At 44.2% G+C, this 18758-nt stretch overlaps 1 protein-coding gene across 1 annotated transcript in view; it reads right to left on the bottom strand.

The window, feature by feature from the left end:
- ATXN10 (ataxin 10) overlaps positions 1–155 on the bottom strand; it is a 116321-nt gene extending 116166 nt beyond the window's left edge. The window contains exon 1 of the mRNA XM_063134344.1: positions 7–155. Coding sequence (XP_062990414.1) covers positions 7–155 — 149 coding nt within the window. The remainder of the gene's footprint in view (positions 1–6) is intronic.
- Positions 156–18758: the final 18603 nt, after the last annotated feature.

Below are 18758 nucleotides of genomic sequence, written 5' to 3'. Positions count from 1 at the left end.
CCTCACCTGTGCGCCGCATCCCGGAAGAGGTCCGTCATCCGCCTCACGGTTGCCAAGCAACCGGGCAAGGCCGCGGCCTGCTCCTCCGCCGGGCTCGCCAGCCGGGCAGCCAGACCGAGCAGCGCTTCTGCCGGCGGCGTCTCCACCGGCGCCATCGCCGCCGCGCTCCGGATTGCTTCGCTCCTGCTTGGCTCCACCCCGGACAGCGCGTCGAAACAGGAACTCTGCGGAGAGCGGCTTGTGTGGTGCTCCGCAGCCCCATGAAAGGGGGCTGATTGTGGCGTCCTTCTCATGGGGGTGGAAGGAGGAACTGGGGTCTTTAAAAACAACATTCATATAAGAGAGGGACTCAAAAGGTGCAGCTTTTTCCTCAGCACGCTGTAGGTCTCTCTGTTGAGTTCTTATTTCCTGATATCTACCCCTATTCTTCCCCCACCCCCCAGTTAAGTTCTGCGCGAGTAAAAAAGAAAATCTGAGATTTTGCAACCTGCATGCATTATACACATTATATTTATTCTACTTATGCAACTCATAAAAAAGAGAGAATTTGGATATGTAAAGCATACAGGGCCGATCTACACCAAGCAGGATATTACACTTTTAAAACGGTATGAAAACTGTATGTGTGATGTGTCTTGGGCAGGATCTACACTACTGCTTATAACAGTTTATAATGGTTATGACAACTCTTCAGGCCCAGGACGCATTACATATACAGTTTTCATACTGTTTTAAAAGTGTTATATCCTGCTTGGTGTAGATAGGACACCCTGGACCTGAACAGTTGTCATACCATTATAAACCATTATAAGCAGTTGTGTAGATCCTGCCCAGCTGAAGAAGATGCTGATGCTAGGAAGGCAAAAGGAAGAGGGGCTGACCAAGGGCAAGATGGATGGATGATATTCTGGAGGTGACGGACTCGACCTTGGGGGATCTGGGGCAGCTCTGGCGTGGGCTGGTCCATGAAGTCACGAAGAGTCAGAAGCGACTGAACGAATAAACAACAAAAAGGCATACATGCACAAACTAATTTCAGAGTTTTCCCCTGATCATGCCTACACATTTTAGTATATTTTGACAGACATAAGGGCTAGATACTTAAATAAAAAAAGCTGAAATTCTTAGGACGCATAGTTTATTTTTTATTTATTATTTAATTGATAGATTTATATACCACTGGACATACTGAAAAATATGCATCCAGGTATCAAAACTTGCATCTTTTCTTTACTGGTGCAGAATACACGGGGTGTTTGCCACGTCTGCCATAGCTGTTCCTGCACAGTTGCAAAATGAATTCAAAATGCGACAGCACTAAAAAAGAAAAGAAAAAAGAATTCTCTAATTTCGTGACAAGTTTATATTTCATTTTATGCCAATTTCCCCATGAGATATGCTACAAGTTTTTCTTTTGCTATGTACACGTATGTTTCCCTCCATAAACTCTGGAAATCGTGTACTGTATTTCTTTTCTATTTTGTATTTAGTAAGCATGTCATGTGTAGCATGTCTTGGGCCGGATCTACACTACTGCTTTAAAGCGCTATAAAACTGTTATAAAGTGATTTAAAGCAGTAGTGTAGATCCTGCCTTACTCTAAAGTGACTGATTATAGAAACATTTAAATTACTGGCAGGATGAATGCCATCCTGTACTTACTGTGAGAAAGGATTGCTAGTGGCAGGAAAAGCTTTAATACCCCACCCTACTCTGGCCTTTTAGATGAGAGGGGCATTCTGGATTTTACAGTGGTCATTTTGCGGAGGAGACATAACTAGTGGAAGGTGAATGCTGAAGGTTCCAGGTTCACCAGCCTCAGCATTTCCAAGTAAAGGGATCTCAGGCAGCAGGGCAGTAAAAGACCACTGGCAGTCAGAGCAGCAGAGACAGAATCGGACTGGATGAACCATGGTCTGCCTCAGTACAAGGCCATTTCACATGTTCAGCTATGAAATTGTACTCCTTGTTCTGTCCACCCACACCTTCCTCGTGGGTAGCATTCCACACATTTCACAGATGCTGATGCTGATCCCGCCGCTCCCACACCCAAGCTGAAAATATCTTCGCTGCTTGAACTTTAATCCTGGATGACTTCATTGCTGGATTTTCATATATGCTTGCCTCACCCTGCTGTTTTCCCATCCTCTTTCCTTCCAACCCTTCTATATCATAAATGCCCTCCGCACTTGTTGCGTAAAATTAAATTCAGTCATATTTTATTAATACAAGAGGACATTCAGGTGTTGCCAAAGCATAAACAAGACTGAAAGCTCTTGTTGCTGTCAAAGACTGATAAGAATCAGACATTGGCCCAGGATGGGATTTAGCTTTATTTAATCCCCATATATGTGTGTTTGATGCAAGAGTACATATTCACGATGGAGATAGGGTTTCACTTTAATTAGAGAACCATCTACACAATAAAATGTATCTGAAAATTAGGCCATCTGTGCTTTACAGTGGATCACACCCAGATGTTGACAGCAGTCCCAGGCCTCCTTCCTGCTACACTCACACTTAAAACATTTTTCCTTGTTCTTTCTGTGGCATTACTGTAAAAAGGGGGTGTTGCTGTAAGCAATTCACAGGCTACAAGTCAAATATGGGGTTAAATTGTGCGTGGTGTATGAAACGGGTTGATACTGTGTGTGGATGTGTTAGGTTTCTCTAACATGGAAAGTGGAGAAAGAAAAAACATGAACTCTGAAATGTTGACAGACTGGATGCTGACAATTGGGTGATGTATGGGGCATAGAAAATAAGAGGATAATCTTATTGAAGTTTTGTGCACAAAAGCAGGTGCCAAGCAAGCAAGAATAAGGGGACAGCAAGTAGGCTAGGTTGCCTCACAAATTAATTAACAAGGGTATTATTATTATTATTACATTTATATTCCACCTTTTCCCCCTCTTGCAAGGAACCCAAGGTGGCCTCCTCTCCATTTTATCTTTAGAAAAGCCCTATGAGGTAAGCTAGGCTGAGATTCAGTGACTGGCCCAAAGCTGCTCAGTGAGCTTCATGGCTGAGTGGGGATTAGAATTCAGATATCCCAAGTCCCAATCTAATGTTCTAACCACTACACCACACTAGCTCTCTTTTAGGCTCATTCTCAGGAAGCAGGTTCATAGGGTGAGGGACTAGACCCAATGGTGGGGTGGGTGGGAATTTGTGGCTTCATAAGGGCTTTTGCTTTTAGCTTGACTCCCATGTCCGTCAGGCTCCACGAATCATCAGGTACAGGCTGCCTGTACCTCTGTTTGCACAACTTCCCCTAGGCTCTACTGCTGCCCCCTCAGGCTCTCTTCTGCCAGGTACCATCCTTGTGTTGGGAGAAATAAGTATTGTTGTACAAATTCCTCCACAGCTCGCAAATAAACGCAAGCGTGAGTTTTGAATCTTCAACGCAGTTTATTTAGAGAAGTTCTTCAAAACAAAACAACCAGGCTTGTAGCAGCAAATTATAACAAAGCAATTGTCTCACCATAAATCAAAGTAAGCATAACAGCTTTACGGTTCTCCTTGACAAAAGTTGGCTTTGCATCAAAACAGCATACTCTCTTCTCTGGCAGCAGCAGCAGCTTACGCCATACCCTCAAACCTCCGCTGGCTGACTGCATATTGGTGTGTAAGAGTGAGCTTTTTACTCCCTTCATTCACACACCAACAGGCGTGCTGAGCTTGCAAGTCTCAGCCAATAATCTAACCTTAATTACTGTTAAGGTTAACACGAAAACCTGACACCTTGATCGCTCAGGTTCTTGTCCTATCGCTCAGGGTGTGTGGGTCTTGGCACCCAGGAATGGTGAGTCCCCAGCCTCTGATCTTGATGAAAGCATGAAGAAGCCCAGGCCTCAGTGTGAAAAGCTTCTCCCAGGAAATGTCACTGGATATTCCAAAGGAAAGAGAATAAAGCTTTTGGATTGCTGTGCTGGAGCCTGGTACATTGCTATCCTGATGGCATGTTTGGAGCATCCACATACCATCCCTTAAGAAATGGAGTGCAAGGGCTGAGTTTGTCAAAATGGAATTGAAAGAAAGACATGATGGCTAGAGTGGCGCGCTGCCATAACTCAGATTCAAATACCAAGAAATTATTTCAGGAACTATTTAAAAAGTATGAAGGTGAGCATGCTGAGAGCCAGGCATAGTCCCAACTTAATGAGGAGTGTGGAGGTTAATAGGTCACACAAAACACCAAAGTCTCTGCAAAACAAAGCGTACAGGGTGCTAAGAGTTTATTCAAGGAAGATGTATAAGAACAGAGGAGATCATTCTTTGGCCGTAGCTAGGAAGGAAAAGAAAGGAACCTCTTGTGCAAGCACTGAGTTATTACTGACTCTTGGAGGGATGCCAGCTTTCGCTGACGTTTTCTTGACAGACCTTATAGCGGGGTGGTTTGCCGTTGCCTTCCCCAGCTGTTAATACCTTTCCCCCAGCTAACTGGGTACTCATTTTACCAACCTCAGGAGGATGGAAAGCTGAGTCGGCTGCCTGAAACCAGCTTCTGCTGGGATCAAACTCAGGACGTGGGGAGAGTTTCAGCTGCAGCAACTGCTGCTTTACCACTCTGTGCCACGCGAGGCTCAGCCATAGCTAGACCTAAGGTTTATCCAAGGATCATCCAGGGTTTGTCCCTGCCTGAGCACTGGATGCCCTGTGTGGCACTTAGATGAACAGGTTTGACCCCAGGACAGTCCTAAGATAAACCTTAGATCTAGCTACAGCCTAAATTTCAAAATGTATGTATGTTATCTCAAACTTCCTCCAGAATTTCAAACATTGAGGATTTGTTAATATGCACATTTATTTAAATTTAATTCAAAAGCAAATCATAAATATAGCTAATTCAATTGGTGACAGATCTCAGGGGCTGATGTGAAATGTCAGGGTTTTAGCCTCCCTCTCAAGGTCTCCAAAGAAATGAATTAAATATCAGAATTAAGAGCTAGAAGCTAGAGGTGGGGTATCCACTTTCTACAAGGGCTACCGCCAGACCTCTTCTCCTCCTCCTTATATACAGTAATAGCAATCTCAATTCTCTGCGCTGGTCTTTAGGAAAACTTTAGAGGGGGGGAACCTTGGGGAGGGCAGTACACCGCAGTGCGGACTGAAAATGCTCGGTAGACATGGAATGTGTAGAAAGGGGGGTAAATGGAGTGGGTAGAATCCAGAAGAGAAACTCTTCACACTGCAACAATGTTGTTATAGTTCCCATTTGCCATTCTCTTTTATTTCCAGTATTCAGGCTGTGAGTGCTATTGCTTAAGTAGCCGAAAAGGCACCACTTATGCACAAAAGAGAGATGTCACCAGGCTTGAGGAACACCAAGGATTGCAGTTGTAGAAATAAATCTTCAGAAAAACACCCCAAGGCCAACCCCCCAAATAGCCTAATCTGGACTGAGCATCCTCAGTGAGCACAAAATGCTTGCTGACTCTTGTATGGGGGTGGGGGTGGAATAGAGGGGTTGAAAACTGGAACCAGAGTTCCACCTCTTCCACTCTCTGGGCTAGTTTTGCATGACACAGTTCAGCTCATCATGGGTTATTTAACTCACAATGAGGGACAGCATATGCTAGGCACCTGCAACCAGAATTTTGAATACACAACCCACGATTGGGGCACTTGGGGACTACACCATGTTGTTTGAACCCAGCCATTGTTAAACAACTCTCACATAACCCTAGTTCTAATCAAGAGTTATGTGTGGGTAGTTTAGCCCTCAGAAAACCCATGATGGCCAAGTTCACACAAAATGGCGCAACTCCTGATCACTCTGATTGGGGATTGCATATTCAAAACTGTGGACACACACGTCAAGCACACAAACCAGTCAATGACTTTCTGTCGCTATTGAAGGGAGAGAATAAGAGAGTGGTCCTAAGGGCACTGAAACCTTTGTGTCACTGGAAAGAGCCCCGTTTGAACGTCTGCAATCCCACCTCCACATCATTTTAAGACTCTGATAATGCAAACATCCTGACTACCATGTCTAGTCAGCCTTGTTTCCCCTATATCCACCCACATCCACCTGCTTTTCGTAACATCTTGGTGACAAAGAGAGCTGGAGATCTCAAAAGCTTGCACCTTTTATTTCTATTATTTTGGTGATATTTGAGTTGGCCTAATAAAGGTATTCACAAAATGGATTTTGGATTTTTTTTCTTATGGCAGACACAGCTGCCTTTGTTATTTTTGTTTGGAGAGGGATGATGTGAAAGTTCTATCGGGTGTTTGATCTGTAATGTCTCTTTCACGCTTTCAAGTCACCATGTGATCCTCCCACCTAAAATCTGAAATAGTATAGTCCCAGGAAATCTATCACATGATTTATCTATATCTGTAGATTGGCCCTAATACAGCATGTCAAAGTTGGTAGTATAGTCACATGATTTATAATGGAGTCCTTAAGTTTTCTTTAAAAACCAAACAAAGAAAAATGATCAAGTTAAGTAGAGGATCTAAGATGTAGTATAGTCTTGATTCCTGAAGAAAGGAGTGCCCAGAAAATAGGACTCCATTATAAATCATGTCTTTAAGTGCGGATGGCAAAACTGCATAGCCATTGCCTTAGGGAATCTGTCTAATTTGTCAGCTGAAATTTACTCTCACGATAGAAAACTAGCCCATTCATGCTGCTTGAAGGCTAAGTACTCATGGAAAGAATCTGTACAGGGAACTGTCAGCGCTGATATAATGTGGCAAAGACACCACGTAAGGGTTTGAAGCTTTTTCATGACGGAGATCAGGACTATTTCCTCTGGTCTATAGGCAAATCTTTATATTTTTCTTTGAATCTCTGGGTGCTTCCAAATGAGTCTTTTATTGTACACTTGTCTTACAGGGGCTCCATACATCTTCAGTTTGTAAGCCTTCTGTGTTTTCCCGTCACTTATTCTGTCTTCTTTCTTGCCAAAAAAACCCCTCATAAGGGCAGGCCTGGCACAAGACCCCCTACCTCCTGAGGTGGTGACAGGATTACGCTGCTGCTACTGCTGTTGCTGGAGCAGAAATCATTCCTGCCATGTGAAAGGGGTGTGTGTGCATAGAATCTGCCACCTTTGCAGGGATGGGGGATTCATAATGCCTCATGAGAAAGCCAGTCTTGAATAATGGGGGAAAGATGGAATAGTACTAAGAGCTTTCCATTTGGAGGCATCTCTGTTTATGGACTCATTATGCATCATGCCAGTTTTAAAACAGCTTCACTTGTGCTAGATTTTCTTTTAAACTTGAAGACCTGTACAGCTTGGGATCCAGCTATCTGAAATAGAGATTTATTTATTTAGAATATTTATATACCGCTCCTCATTGAAAAAAAATATGTAAAATTTCCAGAAATTTTGAAACCATGGGGGGGGGGGGGGAAACCATTTTCCCGTTTTTTTCCGGGGGGGGGGGAACGGAAATTTTCGGAAAAATTGAAATAATGCAATATTAGCAGTTTTTACAGATTGAAAGTCACTTTGTTACTTTAGGAACATAAAATGTAATTATGTCCAAGGTCGTTTGTCACAAAATTATTTCATTTGGATATTAAAAGTACAGTTTATTCAAACAATGAATTTACTTTTTAAAATTTATTTTGGTAACAAATGGAGCTACAAGCTCCTGAACTGTTAGGAACACCTGAACTGTAAGGAACCTCTTTGGTTTTGCCAGTTTGTGAGGAGCAGGCAAAAAACAGCTAAAACATGCACACAGAAGAAACCATCAACATTAGTAACAAAGAAAATATTTATGTCTCTGCTAGTCCTCCACAATGTCAAGCGGACATAAAGCCCCCATTCCCATAAAAAGAACTGTTGAAAAGTGGGGATATTCATGAATATACATGAAATTTAATCAAGCTCCTTTTCTGAGCTATAGCCTCACTATCAGTTTCAGTCTCTGCTTCCGTGGCAGTGCTGCCCCCTAGAGGCAGAAATGCATCTTGCTCTTGCATTTGAGAGTTGTAGTCTCAGTTTGCAACCTAGGACTTGCTCGTCCTTGGTGCACAGAAATTGTAATAATCTGATACTATACATAGTTTTTAGAAATCATTTGGAGAAGTAAATATTTGAACACCTTGTCTTAAACATTTTATTCATCAAGCTAAAATAAAACATCCCATTATCCATTTTTCATTTTTTTCAATTTTTTTAGGAAAAAAACCAAAAATGGCATCGGGGGAAAATGGGGGTGGGGGGGAATCCATTTTTTTCCCGGGCCTTCACATCTCTAATCTGAAAGGCTACCTGTTCCCATTTGAGGCCTTCCTAAATATGCATCAGCAGTGTGATATGGCTGCAAAAAAGGCAAATTCAATTTAGGTTGCATCAATAGAAATTAATTTTCAAAAGCACAGGAAGTGATAATTCCACTCTACACAGGTCAGATCTCACCTTGAATAGTGTGTCCAGTTTTAGACACCACAATGAAGAATGATTCAGATTAATTGGAACGAGTTCAGAGAAGGGCAACAAAGATGGCTATGAATTAAGTCCTACAAGGAAAGTTTGAAGAAACCGGGTATGTTTAGCATAGAGAAGAGAATACTGAGGAGAGATAAGATAGCACTTTTGAATTACCTGAAGGGTTGTCCCCCAGAAGAGGACTGCAACCTGTTCTCTGTCATCCAAGACTGTAGGACATGAAATAATTGGCTTAAATTACAGTAAAGCAAATTTCAGCTGAACGTCAGGAAAACTTTCTAACAGTCAGAGCAGTCAGACCATGAAACCAACTGCAAAGGGAGGTGGTGGGCTGTCTGTCATTGGAGGTATTCAAGACTGTACAGCCATCTGTCAGGGATGCTTTAAACTGGATGCCTGGACTGAGCAGGGCCTAAATGGCCCCTTCCAATTCTATGATCAGAATTCTCCTGTTGTAGCTTATTCATGGTATTCTACTAGTGGGTTATTCTTGATTTATCTTTTTTTTTTAAAAAAAAAAACATTTTTTGTTACTTGGTGGCAAGAATTATCACAATTGTTGAAGCAGCTTAGTGAAAACTTTGAATGTTACATAAATTGCAGCATGGCCACTTTAAAAAAAAAAGTTTACAATTTTGTCTTTAAAAAGCCTGCGAACAATATTGTAAACTTTTTTGGCACCTACCTACCCCCTGTACTTTTAGGCTGGCTTTGGGCCTCCCATGCTTGATGTCAGTAAATTGCAAGGAATTAAAAAAATGCTCCTCATTTTCTATTTCATTAATCTGAATCATTTACTTTGTCCTTGTGCTTGGTCCACAAACATGTTTTTAGTAAAAGCCAAAGTTTACCATCCTCTTATTGATCATTCTTTACTTTATTGAATTGTTTTTGTAGCTTTAACAATACACACACTATGATATACACACTTGCCATTTCAACCAAAGTGTAATATGGGAAGAAAGGCAACACAGTGTGTGCGTGTGTATCTTGTTTTTTAAAGGCAATGTTAAGTGTTTGCTTTTAAATCATATAATACCATTTGTAATATCAAATAAAGAGGAAGTATGGTACCTAAAACGCTCTAGCCAAGCTCAAAAAATAGTAATATGAATTAATGATTGACTTGAGGTTTATTCATCTGTTTGCTTTGGTATTCATAAAAATGCATCGTTGCCTTAGTAACCCCAACATCATACAGATTTTAGTCTATCCTTGATCTAAAGTGCACCCTCTTAAAGAAAGGCATACAGTTTCTCATGAGAACACTTTTCCTTTTTTCCTTTGTTTGTAAAGGAAAAAAATAATGAATTGCTTGTCTTTAATGGGCCATTTTTGATCTTTTCTCCCCTCCCCAAACAATACCTAACCAAGGAACACTTTGCACTTCCAACACTTGCTCTTCGAATATTTCTAACAGCAGAATCGTATACACACACACACTACACACACACACATATATTCCGATATGTAAGTCTCAATGGGTTCAATAGGGCCTCCTCCTAGGATCGCAGCTCTAGTGTCTTTCTGATAAATGTTATCAATCTATAAAAAAAGCTAATTTTCCTTCCATCCCTCTCCCCAATCTCTGCTCTAAAGAGATTTATTTCAGTTTTCCATTGCCCTTTTTTTGTACAAATCAACATAAGAGTTGCTTCCACTCTACCTTCTGACTCGTCCCTGGACGCTTTCGCTCCCCCATCTCCCCCATCCGTTAAGACAAGGGGGACTTTAATTCTGCCCCACAAGTAATGTGCTAAGCAATGGGTCCTGAGAACGGATGGGCTGGGAGTCAGAGGCAAAAGCAATACTCTTCCATTGCATCAGTATTATTAAAGATATAGGTAGGTTCCCCAGAACAAAACCTGGCATCCTTGCATATACATCACTTATCCTTAGTATAAAACAGCTGTTTATTTAGGATCAACACCATGAAGCATTTGCCATAATTTACTGCATGTATGGCTAGTGCTCAAATGATCCACCTCATAAAATAGAAAAGCCGTTGGCCGCTGAATCCATATATCTCAATAGAGGACCACAGTTATGTTAACTTTACACTCACCTATAGTTGGTTACAGATCACCATTTCACCACACATTTGCACCTTACCTGAGGTAAAATACTCCTTGCCACTTGGCAGTATAATAGAGACGCCAGCTTACCAAATGGCTACATGCACCGTGGTTCAAAGAGTATCAAAACATCTCTAGCTGTGCCCCAGCCACTTGGGATGTGTGCCTAAAATAGCATTTTCCCTCCCAGCCAATATAGGGTATTGTGAAAATGTAAAACATATTTACCATAATTTAGGAAGAGTAAGCTGCTGTCATTCTTTAGCACTGGTGATTAACATGGGGCCATATTTCAGGACTTTGGGCTGAAGCTCTTTCATTTAATCCAGTCGCTTTCAGCCTTTCTGCCCTCGGGAAACTCTTCATACCTACTCATCAACCGAGGAACTCCAGCACATGGAATGCCAGCACATTGCAGAGCATTTGGGGGCATATTCTAGAGCACGCAAAATGCACACATGGGCATTAGCCAAGCCTATTGGCCTCATACATGGCCCATTTGAAAGTATACGTGACCTGAAACACTTTCAACGTTCTGTCCTGCAGCTGCCCATTACAGGACAAGATCAGTAGAGGCAGGCAAGCTATCGTTTAAAGAAATTTCTCTGCTTTTGCTGATATTCTGCTTGAGGATTCTTGGATATGTTTCTGAGGAACTCCAGGAATAGCTCTGATTTAATCCATTCCCTAATTTGATATTCTGCACTTCTTCTCAGAAGATCAGACCTGGGTCTTTGGCATCAACAAAACTTTGTTTAATCATGTTACGACTGGCCAACTTTCAAGATATAGGCTGTACTCACACAGTATGCCAGGGATAATGTAACTCTGGAGAATCCTGGCTTACCATGAATGAGCTGCATGTTGATGCACACAGCCCATCCACTCCTGTTTTGCTCCTCCCTACCACCATGACTGCGAACAAACTAAGAAGGACTTGTTTGTCTGAACTGGGGCTCCTAGCTTGTCGCTCCCAAACAAGAGTAAAACCTGGAAAGTGCACAGCCTGCTCTGTGCAAACATAGATAACAAGAACCAAAGCTTTTCCATCAAGGCAGAGAGATCTTTTGTGCAGCTAACTAAACTCCTGAAAGTTCACCCGACCATTCTGATTTGCATCAACTGTTGTTTAATGCAGCGCCTTCCAAACTGTTTTCGGAGGCCCTGTGGTTCCTCAGTGAGAAGATAGGTAATGGAAAATAAGCTTCCGTGAAAATGGCCACTGTCAATGTTCTTCTGAAACCAGGGACGGTGCCAGACTATTATGCGCCCTAGGCAAGGTGAGCTACTTGCACACACCCCAAATTGTGTGGAAGTCCAAATGTGTGTGCCGAGTGGAGAGCTAGGACTGGCTCACTTCAATTTGGGACCGAGCCGTCTGGAATTCACCGGGACTTACTTCCTTGTGAATGCAACCCACTATGCAGCCTGGCGTCCCGATCCCCTCCGCACGTTTACTTGGGAGAATAAGGCTTCAGAGTAAGGAGGCATAGGCGGATCGGGCCGCACTGGTGCCTCTCGGTGCAACACTTTCTCGGATGCAAGTCCCGTTGATCCACGCGCGCAGGATTGGGAAGCAGGAGAGTTTGCCTTGCGAGGAGTCCACAAGTCCCTAGCTTTCCTGGGGGAAGGGAGAGGGAGTCCCGCTTGCCTGCCTGCCTGGACATCGCGGCCTGTTTGAGGAGAGAGGCAAGGCGACTCGGTGCCCTCTCCTCAGGATTAAGGCAGAGGCTGGCTTGGGCCAGGGTCGAGCTTGCCACGTGCTCTTTCTTCTTCTTCTGGCGGCGGCCTCCCGGCTCTGGGAGGGCAGCTTCCGGGCAGCTAGAGTGGCTCTGGGAGGGCAGCTTCCAGGCAGAAGTCCGAACGTGGAGCCGCCACCCCACCCCAGCATCCCTGGCTTTGCTTTGGCTGGGCGCCATCTCGCCTGCCCAGGTCCAGCTGAATCCTCGGGCCGGGCTGGGCCAGCTCACAGCCAACAACGCGCGTGAGTGCTGCGCAGCGCCCCTCTTAGCTTGGCGCTCTAGGCAGCTGCCTAAATGGCCTCTATGGTAGCACCGGCCCTGTCTGAAACACAGCCATTTAGAATATTGGTTGCATTCTAGCTCACATCATCCGCTTACACATAGCAATGGTGAAACGTTACAGACCAGGCTAGAGTTTGCAAGGACTGAGTATACACCCTCCACAGGAAGTTGACTTATACTGAGTCCATCTAGTCCAGTATTGTTGACACTGACTGGCAGCGGCTCACAAGAGTTTCAGGCAGGACATTTTTCATCCCTATCTGTCTTGATGATGGGTTTGCCTCGGAGTGGATTCGGAGTGGTGGCAGGTCATCTATACAACACAGCCGTCATCCCAAAGCCATCCAGGGGCAAACCCCCTAAACTCCGCTTTAAAGAAGTCAGGCACTTACCCTGACTTTTTTTAAGCGGAGGCGTGCCACAGCCAATGGTGCCCCCTGATTGGTCACCATCGGCTGGAGGAGGGCTGGTTCGGGCGCTGCGTGTCCCTCTCTTCCTCCCCCTCCGGCTGCCCTGTTGCTTCCCCCCTTGTTTTTTTACATTTTTAATATGTAGGTGTGAACCTTCGCATCTACAGATTCAAAAAATTATATAGGGAGGAGGAACGGGGCAGCCAGAGGGGGGGAAAGAGAGGGACGTGTGGTGCTCCTCCCTCTGACCTCCCTCTAGCTACCCCGTTCCTCTCCCCCCCCGCCTATTTTAAAAATCTGTAGATGCAAAGGTTCGCATCTACAGATTAAAACAAAACAAAACAAAATGGGGGGTAGGGACGGAGCAGCCAGAGGGAGGTCAGAAGAAGGAGAACCAACTGCCCCATTCCTCCCCACTCCCTGGTGCTCAGTCCGGCAGCAGCAGCAACTCCACAATGGCACTCCTTCCCATGCAGATGCTGGGACGGAGCACCAATGCAGGAGCCTGAGGCCTCGCAGCACCAATGCGCTGCAATTAAGTCGGGGCCGGAGATGCCACGGATTGAACCTGGGACCATCTGCATACAAAACAGGGGCTCAACCACTGCACCATGGCCCCTCCCCTAGATCCTCTCCATCACACAGTGCGTCAGTCGCAAACATAGAGGGGTTTCTTGGAAGATACGTTGATGTGAAATTGCAAGGGGGGATCTGGGCACAGAGTACACTTTGGCTCACATCTATTTTCAACCCAGTATCAATTAGCATCCCCCCCCCCCCGGGGTTTCTGAAATCAAGGTGTTTGGTGCAATGGCGGCTATGGTTTCGTTGTTAGTTGCTTTTTTCTACCAGATCCAAAACTGTCGAAACTGAAGTCCCCCGATTATGCAAAGGCTCAGATGTTGCTGCCATGTGGCATTATTAGACCCATCGGTGCAGTTTTGGCAGCGCACTGCCTCTCTCGTGGAAATTACAAAATGGTATCTTCAGTGATTGCTCTGTGGGCTTGAAGATGATCTCTACTTGGTTTATAAAGTTGTTCAGCAAATTGGTGAAGTGGGGGAGGAGGGAATTCTCTATTCACAGGACTGAAATCTGCTCCTACAGCTCCACCTGATGGAAAGCCCCAAATTAGGCATATGTTAGCTGGGCCATTTCCTGATAAATAGTTGAGCCTCTCTGTTGTGATTGTTTAGGGCAGTGGTTCCCAAACTTTTTCAGGTAACCTCCCCTTGGTTCTACAAACTCATGCCCTGTGCCCCCTACCCTACCCTATAAAAATCATTATTCAGAATAGCGGTTTTCAACGACCCACTAAGGAAGAAAATAACAATAAAATTCAAAATATTAACAATTAATTGAATATTTATTCAAAATCCAATTACATCTATCCCCTCCTTTGGCAAGCCCCTGGTGGGTGCCTCCCATTCAAAGGGGCCACGCTCCTCTGGATCCTGCTGGTCTGGGCGCCCGGGCTGAGTAGCAGCGGCGGCGGCGGCCGGGCAGAGGAACTGAGCTGAGGAGCTGGCAATGAAAAAGGGGCCATACTGCACGCAGCCCCTTCAAATGGGAAGCACCCGCCGCAGGCCTGCCGAGGGAGGGAGGGAAAAGAGAGCAAATGCCTCTGTTTTGCAGCCGGCGTGGCTGGGCACACCAAGCAGAGTATATCTTTTCATTAGTGTTTTGGTGCTTTTGGAACATTTCAATTCACCGTTAAAAGGACTCTTCTTAAACGGTATTAATACATGTGTGGATTCTTCCCCTACATGGCTTGGGACCAAACTACCTTCTCCCATAAAAATGTCCCTGGGTTTTACGACCTTCTGGAGAGGCGCTTCTCGGAAAAGACCACCTTGAGCGCCCCCCTGCCACCATTTCACCTCTTAACGCCCCCTATGCAATCCACTGCCCCCAAGGGTGGGCCACTTTGGGAATCACTGGTTTAGGGGTTTGATTTTTTAATCATTATAACCAGATAGTATGTACTTATACAAAGGGTAGAAGAAAGGAACTCTGAAAAAATCAAGAGAACAATGACAAAGGTATAGTCCTCTGAGACAAAATGCTCAGCCAACAACTCATTACAGGGAGGGACTTTGAAGAATGCTGTAGGTATCCAAGTAAGTCTGATCATTAACCTTTTTCGATTCAATAAATTCAAATTATGATATATTTCGTTATTGTCCCTTCCTTGTTCTTTCGCCTCAAGGAATGGCAAACCTGACATTAGAGAGTTTACACCCTTTGCTGTGTCTGTTTAGCTGGAATTAAGGAGGATATAACCCATTCTCTAAGGATGCTTTCACATGTACAACATTTTAAAAGTGATTATTAGCCCAAACCTATATCCAGCCTATGGGAAATTAGTCTAGGATGGATCAGGACATAAACAGGCCCCAGGCCACATCCGAACACACTATTTTGATTCAATTAAAACTAGTTGAGACTAGACTCATTGATAGCAATGATACGTAAATTAGTCACAGCTGTTTCCACTGGTTTCCTTTCATAGGAGAGTAGGACAGAAAATAGTCCTACAACTCCCATAATTGGCTGGGGAATGTGGGGTGTTGTTATAGGAATACCTTCTACGTAACCCTGCATGGGCTTGTGCCCTAAGCTGTGCACGCATGGTCACCCATAAGCATTTAACGAGTCCAGGCGGGGCCAATATATTCAACTGCAAGCCTTCTCAAGCCTTTCTGCCCAAGGGCTGAATTCAGTTTTGAAGAACTCTCGAGGGCTGCATTCCACCAGTGAGCAGGGCCAAAGGCAAAAAGGGGCTGGGGCTAAAATACCACCAAAATAAAAAATAAAAAATGCTTAAAGCTCTTACTGCCAGTATCTAAGGGTTAGGAGAGGCATTTCAACCTTTGAGAAAGGTGCTTGAAGGGAGCTTAAAAGACAGGTAACCACCAAATGATCGGCAGTTAGGGAAGGAGCTGGGCGTGGGGCATAGCCAGGGGAGGAGATGCAGCCGGGTAGCATCCTCAAGGCCAGGTTGGGAACCCCAGAGGGCCACCTTTGGCTAAGGTTGAACATCCTTGCTTTAAATCTTGCTAAGAATCTTGCCCTGTCCCTACAGAAGTCTGAAATGGTCCGTCCCATCCCCCCAAGACAGGAATGAGCTGAGAATAGCTAGTCATATCTGCTTTCACAGGGGCAGGGCTCTTACATCTGCTCAGAGTTGTCCTAAATAATCCACAGATTGTTACTTCTTGGCCCTCAAGGTCATGGCCCGCTGTGCAAGCTCATATCCATTGCAGCTTAGATGCCACAGCCAGGGCAGGTCCATTAGATGTACTTTTAGCACCTGCTTGTTCAATTACTGTAGATGCTTCCTCAGTTTGTGGAGCCTGAGGATGTGGATGTTAAGTATAAGAAAGTAAAAGGCTTGCATAGTCATTAAAATTGTGTGTGTGGCTATCTCAAGGCTAAACAGAAGAAGACTATCTGTGAGCGATTACCTTGAGATAGAAGCTGTACTGGGAACCTTGCCAGGATTCTGTAAGATATCATGGTGTTAATGATATGAATATACCAAAGATCCTTGAGGCTGGGTTAGCCTAATCACAGCTGTATGTAATATAGATTAAAAAACTGTGTATATATGTATATGTGTATAGCTTTTGTCACTCTGCACAGTGACACGGAACTGTTAAGAAGTCTGAAGCTAATAAACTTACTCTGCTAAGTAAGACCTGCATTGTGAGCTGTGTTTCTGAGCACAAACCAATTCCCAAGGAAAAGTTCTGGTCCCAACAGTGGACAGGATCCTTAGAGAAGTGAGGCCACTTGCATGCTCCACCGTTGCCCTTCAATTTCAAAGTACTCCGGACGACCTTTAAAGCCATTTACAATTTGGGACCAGGCTATGTGAAGAACTCCTTTCTCCCATTTGGGCCTCCTCACTTATTAAGATCTTGTACAGAGGTCCTGATACGTATCTCAACAACCACTGAAATACATCTTGCTGGGACCAAGGGGAGGCATTGCAACTCCCTCTCAAGGAAAACCCGCCTTGCTTCCTCTCTAATGGCTTTTTGCCACATTGTAAAGACTTTCCTTTTTAGAAAGGCTTTCACTTAAGTGTTTGGCATTTGTTGGAATTGTTTTATTGGGTTCCTCTTGATTTTGATCTCGTCTCTTCTACGTGTTTGCCATTTTTAGGGCATTTCATTGTTTTCATTTACTGTTGTTAGCTGTCTTGAAGTCCTTTTAGGAAAGGCAGTGTAAAAAAAATGTTCTAAATAAAAAAGAAGTAAGTCCCGGGAAGAAACCCTGCAAACCACAAAGCTAGCCTAACCCTGTTGTTGTTTTAATATCTGCAGGTAAAGTTGTCAGGATGCTTATTTTGTTTTGTTTATTTTATTTTATTTATTTATTTAAGCATTTTTATGCCACCATTCAGCCAAAAAAGGCTCTCACGGTGGCTTACAAAAGTATTTCTTGACAGTCCCTGCCCACAGGCTTACAATCTAAAAGACATGACACAAAAGGAAAGGGGATTGAGAGGGAGGAGGAGGGGGAAAAGGAAAGCAAATTCAGGCACTACAATCTTAGTTGCAAAGTTTAGCAGTTACAGTTGACAGTTGGTAGGAGGAGGGAGGGGGCTCTCAGCTGGAGCTGGACCTAGGCACGATGGAGAAGTGCCTGGCTGCTGTTTCCTCCCTCACTGGTGGCCTTTGCAGTGACAGTTGGTAGGAGGAGGGAGGGGGCTCTCAGCTGGAGCTGGACCTAGGCACGATGGAGAGGTGCCTGGCTGCTGCTTCCTCCCTCACTGGAGATGAGTTTTGCAGTGGGAGAGCTAGTAAACCTGGTTAGACTTGGTTTCTAAAGAAAATGTGACAGGGAGAGATTCCCTTTGGGCGCCTCAGCTCATGTTTCACTTGTAACATTCTGACTCAAGTTTTCTGTGTGCCTTGCAACAGTCTCGTCTTTGTTCAATCCCACTACCTCGATGCTCTCTATTAGTCTTTAATCCCTGTCAGAGTTTCACCTTTGCAATGATTAGGTCACCGCTCATGTTGATTGGGAAAGGAAGTGCTGGCGATTGTTGCTGACAGAAAGCTGATAAAGCTGGTTTTTAGCAGCAATAAATTCTCACTCGCAGAACTAATCTTCAGGCTAGAAGTCAGCCTTTGGGGGTTGTCCCATTTACTTCAGTCACGGATATTTTCCCATGCACCTGACCTTCAGAGCATTCAGTGCACCTGAGTTGTGTACATCAGCTTCCTTGCAGTATAAAACACTACAAAATAAACCAGAGGTTTTTGAAAATTGCAAACTGTTTAGCTGAGTAGTACTGTGGTCTTATGAGCCTTCTGTATTGTTGAAGGTTTCAAGAAGAGGCAGTGGATATTCATTGAGCTAAGCATTCCCTGCACCTCCTAGTCCAAATCATTAATAAAACTGTTGAAGAGCACTGGGCCCAGGACTGAGCTCTATGGTACCCCACTCATTACCTCCTCCCAGTTTGAGAAGGTTCTGTTGATAAGCACTCTTTGAGTCTGATTCTGTAGCCAACTGTGAATCCACTTAACAGTTGTTCTGTTAACAAACAGTTTAGCTAGTTTGTTAATCAGAATATCATGGGGCACTTTGTCAAAAGCTTTGCTGAAGTCAAGATATATTATGTCCACAGCATTCCCACAGTCCACTTAGGTAACCTCCCTTGTGGACTGTGGGAATGCTGTGGACGTAATATATCTTGACTTCAGCAAAGCTTTTGACAAAGTGCCCCATGATAGCTAGCTAAAAGTGGGCTAGAGGGAACAACTATTAGGTGGATTCACAGTTGGCTACAGAATTGGACTAAGAGAGTGCTTATCA

This window comes from Elgaria multicarinata, chromosome 9, assembly GCF_023053635.1.
Source record: "Elgaria multicarinata webbii isolate HBS135686 ecotype San Diego chromosome 9, rElgMul1.1.pri, whole genome shotgun sequence".
Lineage (NCBI taxonomy): Eukaryota > Metazoa > Chordata > Lepidosauria > Squamata > Anguidae > Elgaria > Elgaria multicarinata.
The sequence above is the reverse complement of the archived record's forward strand: the minus strand, read 5'-3'. Positions and strand labels throughout refer to the sequence as shown.